Below are 6,000 nucleotides of genomic sequence, written 5' to 3'. Positions count from 1 at the left end.
CTCCTAAGTCAAGTAAGATGTGCACTTACACGAGGTTTGGATTTTCACTGGCTTGCTCAGTAAACACCCGGAGCTTACTGTAATGAAAGACGGTAGTCTCAGGCTGTCCCACGCATTGTATATCCCAGAACCAAGCCCAGGGACCATTGGGCGGGCCTCTAGTCTTTTCTTTATGAATGAATACAAGTTCCCAAATCTTTAATTTCCAAGCTCATGATGACAGGGTGAGCTTGTGTTAGCTTGATCTTTGCTGCCACCTACAGGACGGCAGCAGGAAGACACGAGAGATTCTGTGCGCAGCGATCATTACTGAAGGCGGGGGTGGGGACGGAGACCAGAACACCATCGCCTGTCTACGGAAGAAAAATGAAGCATTCCTCTTCCATCATTCTGCAGATGAGCCTGCCTTTTTATTATAAGACAACCGATAAAAGGAACCACACACAAATGTATAAGGCGAACATTCTTAGAACCACCGCTCAGGTAAAGAACTCAACCTTTCCCAGCTTTCCCAGACCCCCTGTGGACCCCTCCTCATCTTCACCTTTCCCACTATACAGATCAGTTTAGTTTTAGTTTTCCCAGGTGATCTGAATAGTTTAATAATCCCATCAGAGACGGGCCAGTCTTAGAATTGAAGTCCATCATAAAGACACACTATCCCTTATGGGATAGAGCAGTGTTCAGTGGACCACACCCCTCAACCTGGGAACGACCGGTCGACTTGCTTCGAGGATTCTTGGAGGGAAGACAGCCGCATGGAGAGGTGCCTCCACAGTGCTGCATAGCCACCTGCCCTCACACCACCGTGACTGCAGCCCCAGCCCCTGGAGGCCTATGAAGTTGGGGGCAGCCATACCCAGAGCCGGTGACCAAAGTCTGGCTTGACGGCCTCTCCTCAGAGGGCTGGGCACCAGCATTTGCCTGGAACTCCGGACAGCTCACCGCCCTCTCTGCACGAATTAGAGGCACTGGCTGGGCTCCAGGGAGGCCTCCAGCTGCCCCACTGAGACCAGGGCGCCGAGCTGCCCCGGGGCGCCGCTTTCGGGCGGGAAGGTGACCAGGTCCGAGTTCTTGCTCTCACTCTGCTCACTGTGCTGCTTCATGTGGCATCTCAGAGAGTCGTCCCTGACGAAGGCAGCGTCACAGGTCTCACAGCGGAAGGCCCTCTGAGTCACTATTTTGGCCACGTGCGGAGAGCTGCCGTCCCGGGGCCCTTCTCTGCCCTGCGGGGCCCGGTTCTCCGTTTTGGCCTCGTCCCCGTGTACTTTGTCAACGTGCTTGGCCAGGCTGCTGGGCCGCTTGGTGTCAAAACTGCAGAAGTCGCACTTGAAGGGACGGTCCTTGCAGTGGACCCTGCTGTGCACGCGCAGGGCGGCCGCACTGGAGCAGGAGTAGCTGCACTCGGGACACTTCTCGGGGTGGTCGGCCTGGTGCAGCCGGCTGTGCTCCAGGAGGTCAGCCCGGTCCCGGCCCTGGAAGGTGCAGTGCAGGCACTTGAAGGTGTGCTTGATGCGGACGTGGGACTTGAGGTTCGCTTTCATGGTGCAGCGGACGTCACAGAACTCGCACTTGAAAGGCTTCTCCCCCGAGTGCACGATCATGTGCCTTTTCAAGTCCGAGCTGATTTTGAACTTGGCGCTACAGAGCCAGCACTGGAAGGGGGTGTCCCCTAGCAACGGAAGGTGTGTTTCCATTAGAGCAGGCAGGCAAAACAGAACTCCCCCCAAACGTGTCAGAATACTTGGCTGCAAAGAGACAGTTGGGTCTTCTGAACTCCAGCTATCTGTAGCCTCTTAACACCACCATTTACCACGTATAGTAGTAACTCACTGAGTCCTCACAACAACCTTGTAAGTGGGTACTATTACCCCCCTTTTACAGATGGGATGACTGAGCCTCAGAGAGGGCAAGTTATTGATCTAAATAGCAGGGGCTGGAACCCAGGCATCATGGCATCCAAGTGCATACTCTTCGTCAGGACACTTCAGTTTCGATTCTAAACTCTCGTTTAACCTGACATCTCAAAATTGAACACGGAAGAAGGAAGAGGTGCACACAGTGTTACAAACAACTGTTCCAAATCCAGCTAAGGCTTAGAAACATGCTTACTCTACAGTTTAAACTAGATTACACCGGTTAGTTGGCGTATATTACTGTGCAAGTTTCACAGTTTTACAACTACAAGACTAAATTTTATTTATAAAAGTTAACACATGAATATGGTGGCAGGGGACAAATATTGGAAAGCCACAGTCCCCTCCTGGAGGCACTGTGAAGGGTTTTTATTTCTTTTGGAAGTTGTTATTTTAAACGTCATCGTCAATGACTACAAGCCAAGATGAGAATCTCACTTAGGCTACACACGCCTCCTTTCCCCACAGCGTCCTCCTGCATGGCTGGTTGGGATTTTTACTCTTCTGCAATTACCTTCCAAATTGAGTGGCAGCCTCACAACTTTTAGTCCCTCAGCTTGAGGTTTTTTGATTGACAAGAGGAGATTCCCTCCTCTTGTCAAGAATAGCTTTATTTTTATATTTAAGTCAATAACATTTGCATTCTGATCTGTGAATTCTCATGCTTTAACTAGTTGGGTTTTTTATCTAAAATTTTCTTTTAACTAGTTGTTTTCAACGTTTGAGTCAAGCCCCACTAAGTCTGTTCTTAAGTCGTTGATGGTTATTTGACTTTAAGGGGAATAACATATAATGAAACCAATTTTACTGTAGGCTAATTGATATGAACAAGAGTTATGCTCCTATCAACATTATAGCCAAACGATACTAAATGAAACAGTGTTATTCGAGGACCTGCTGTAACAGTAATAGTAATATACGATATATCACAACTAGGTATGTGATATTCGTCAGAGCCAACCAGTGCACCAGGATTATGTCCGCCCCCTTTCCGGGTCGCTCTCACACCTGGGCCAGTTGACAGTGTTGCTAGCATCAAGGACAAATTGATCCTCTTTCCCTGTGTGCTCATTTTGAGTCACATTTGATCATCCACACTTCTTGACTAGACTGTGTATTTCTTGAGAAAAATATATCCCACCATGATCTCAAGTTGTCCAGTCTCTTAATTATGTAAGTATTTACATGGAATTGCTAATGGATTGTCTGAATTTCTGGTTTGCTAACCTTTTTTCTCTTAACTGACATCCTGATATTTTCTTTTACTGCAATCCCAGTTAGCTATATTCGGATATTCACACATCAAATACCTCATGTCACATTTTTTTCTCCCTTGTTTTGCTAGAGTTGTTCCAGTATCTCCTGTTAGAATGGTGGCTGGGCGAAAAATCTGAGTCCTTGCATACACCTTTGTCTATTCTGCCTTCATACTTGAGATAGTTTGGCTGGATATAAAACTCTATGTTCAAAGCGATTTTCCAACTTTGAAGACACTGTTCTACAGTCGGCTAGAAGCCACTCTTACTGAGAAGTCTTTGCAGGTATAAATTGCTCCAGCCACTCCCTTGCCCTGCTTAGCATCTTATGAGTCTTTTCACTCCCGTGACCCCTTAGAATTGTGAAATTCTTTTTCTCATTTGATTTTCTATTTTTCCTTCTTACTAGACCTAGTCAGCCACCAGACTTCCAGCTTTAATTTTTCTCAATTCTTCAACTCAAAAAAAAACATTTTTTTCCCCTGATCTCTCTGGGATTTTTTTCCCCCTCAACTTTATAGCCAGTAATTCTAGTTTTAATTCACACCTCTTTGTTCTTACTACCTTTTCATAGAACTCTTCTTGTTTTGCAACATTTCTGCAAGCAGGCAGATACCAATTAGAACTGGAAAATTCTTGTCTATCATCCAAGTACTCTGTTATTGCTTGTTAGGTTTTAGTGCTTTCTATACCATCAATTTTCACCGATGACTCACAATCCATAGTTGATACTTTGTTTAGGAAAAGGGGGTTGGTTTAAGGATTAGACACAGGTACCACAGATTTTACCTGCTAGGTAGCTTGGGCTATTTTGCCAATAGGCTTCAGCTTCTCTGAGCTCTGCGGCCTTGGCAGTCTACACGCCAGTTCCAAGTCCAGAACTCTCAGGACAACCAGACACTGGCTGGACAGACTGGCTCCCAACTGTATCTGTTGGGACAGTTTTCTTCACTCAGTTTTAGATGTCAGCCTATTTCCATCTGCTTGCCGTTTTCCATAAATTCACTGAAAATTCTCATTTTATGAACCCCCTTGGGAGCCTCCCGAACCCCACTTTTCTGGGCCATGATGGGTTGCTTGGACTGACTGTTCCTTATTTTAGTGGGGGTCTCACAAAAAAGGGAATGAAAAGCTCTTTGCAAAGTCTGACTTCTATATTCAACTGATTTCGGTCCCTGTTTCTGCATTAAGCTACGCATCAGAGGGTAAGGGAAATAAATGACCGAGACACCTAGTGTACACATCAGATTCTTCAAGATATATTTTTGCTTCTTGATTGCTGTACGGGGAACTCATCCCCTGCTATAGTCGATGCAGTCAAGTTAGAAAACACAGCTGCCAGATTTCACATTTTACGAAAAACTATTGTCCTGGCAAATGAAAAACCACAAGCTTCACAATCACCACCGAACTTCCAAATTTCTGTACTTAACCACCAAGTGACTTAAGTTGCCTGTGTTCCAGGTACAGGAAGGTTTGGAAATTGGAGAGCAATGCAGGCACAGAGGTTTCTGGGTCAGGGACTTACCTGTGTGGGAGCGGAGGTGGACGGTGAGCTGGCTGGAGTTGCGGCTGGCGTAGGGGCAGAGCTGGCACTTGTAGGGCCGCTCGTCGGAGTGGATGCGCAGGTGCTTCTTGAGGCTGCTACTGTCCACAGCAGCGTAGTCGCACAGGTGACACTTGTGGGGCTTCACGCTGGTGTGGCACCGCATGTGCATGGTCAGATTGTCCTTCCGGCTGAAGCACTTGTCACAGAACTCACACTTGTGGGGTTTGTCTCCTTCAAATACATAAGAGTCAAGGTTTTTTTGTTTTTCTTTTACAGAGACAGAGAGAGAGTCAGAGAGAGGGATAGACAGACAGGAACGGAGAGATGAGAAGCATCAATCATTAGTTTTTTGTTGCGCATTGCAACACCTTAGTTGTTCATTGATTGCTTTCTCATATGTGCCTTGACCGCGGGTCTTCAGCAGACCGAGTAACCCCTTGCTTGAGTCAGTGACCTTGGGTCCAGGCTGGTGAGCTTTTTTTTGCTCAAGCCAGATGAGCCCACGCTCAAGCTGGCAACCTCGGGGTTTTGAACCTGAGTCCTTCTGCATCGCAGTCCGACGCTCTATCCACTGTGCCACCGCCTGGTCAGACAAAAGAGTCAAGGTTTTAAGGGTTACTCTATCGAGATGACTACAAAGAGATTTGACCAAAATGGCAGCCTGGGCATATGGGTCTGCCCTTTCCTTCTTCCCAAATGCCCAGAGATAAAAAGGTACCTAAGTCCAGATTATCAGACTGGCAGATGAGGTGTGTTGTTCACTGATGGCTCAGCAAGTGTGCAAGAGTTCTAAAATCAGAATGAAGGAGAAAATCACAGGCCAAACCCCATTTGGGAAAATGAGAGTGGTCATAGAAGTATTCAGGACCAGAACTGGCAGGTTTAAGCGTCTTAGAGTAGCTTTCTGGCTCACGAGTTGATGAACCACATGAAGAATGGTCAGGAGAACACCTCCATTCCTTGTACCAAACTGCAAGTAGCATTGGTATCTACCCTCCCACGCCTCCCCGGCCCTAGCTATGAGGAAATGAAGGTGCTCAGACCATAAAAGTAATGCAAAGGCCCCACGCAGTAGCTAGAGATACCCTGGAAGACAGAGAGCCTCAAGCCCAGAACATCTCCATCAAACAGTGTTCCTTTCCTCCCCCTACAACCACTGCAGACTGATCACATCCAAATACAAATGATTCCACCCAGGAACCGAATGCTTGGAGAAAGCCAGAACCAGGAAGACGGGCCTAAATCAACTTGCTCATGGTCACATTCATGGCTGAAGCTG

General features: G+C 47.1%; 1 protein-coding gene across 3 annotated transcripts in view; it reads right to left on the bottom strand.

Annotated features, from left to right (window-relative positions):
- Positions 1–337: 337 nt before the first annotated feature.
- Positions 338–6,000, bottom strand: part of ZFP64 (ZFP64 zinc finger protein) — a 69,104-nt gene continuing 63,441 nt past the window's right edge. Inside the window, exons 4-5 of one of the 3 annotated variants that reach the window (XM_066387476.1) lie at positions 4,701–4,952; positions 338–1,672 (exon numbers count right to left, since the gene is read on the bottom strand). In XM_066387476.1, the coding sequence (XP_066243573.1) occupies positions 963–1,672; positions 4,701–4,952 (962 nt within the window). In that variant the 3' untranslated portion in view covers positions 338–962. The remainder of the gene's footprint in view (positions 1,673–4,700; positions 4,953–6,000) is intronic. The other 2 variants (XM_066387475.1, XM_066387473.1) reach the window with 2 other exon arrangements.

This window comes from Saccopteryx leptura, chromosome 5 (assembly GCF_036850995.1).
Source record: "Saccopteryx leptura isolate mSacLep1 chromosome 5, mSacLep1_pri_phased_curated, whole genome shotgun sequence".
NCBI lineage: Eukaryota > Metazoa > Chordata > Mammalia > Chiroptera > Emballonuridae > Saccopteryx > Saccopteryx leptura.
The sequence above is the reverse complement of the archived record's forward strand: the minus strand, read 5'-3'. Positions and strand labels throughout refer to the sequence as shown.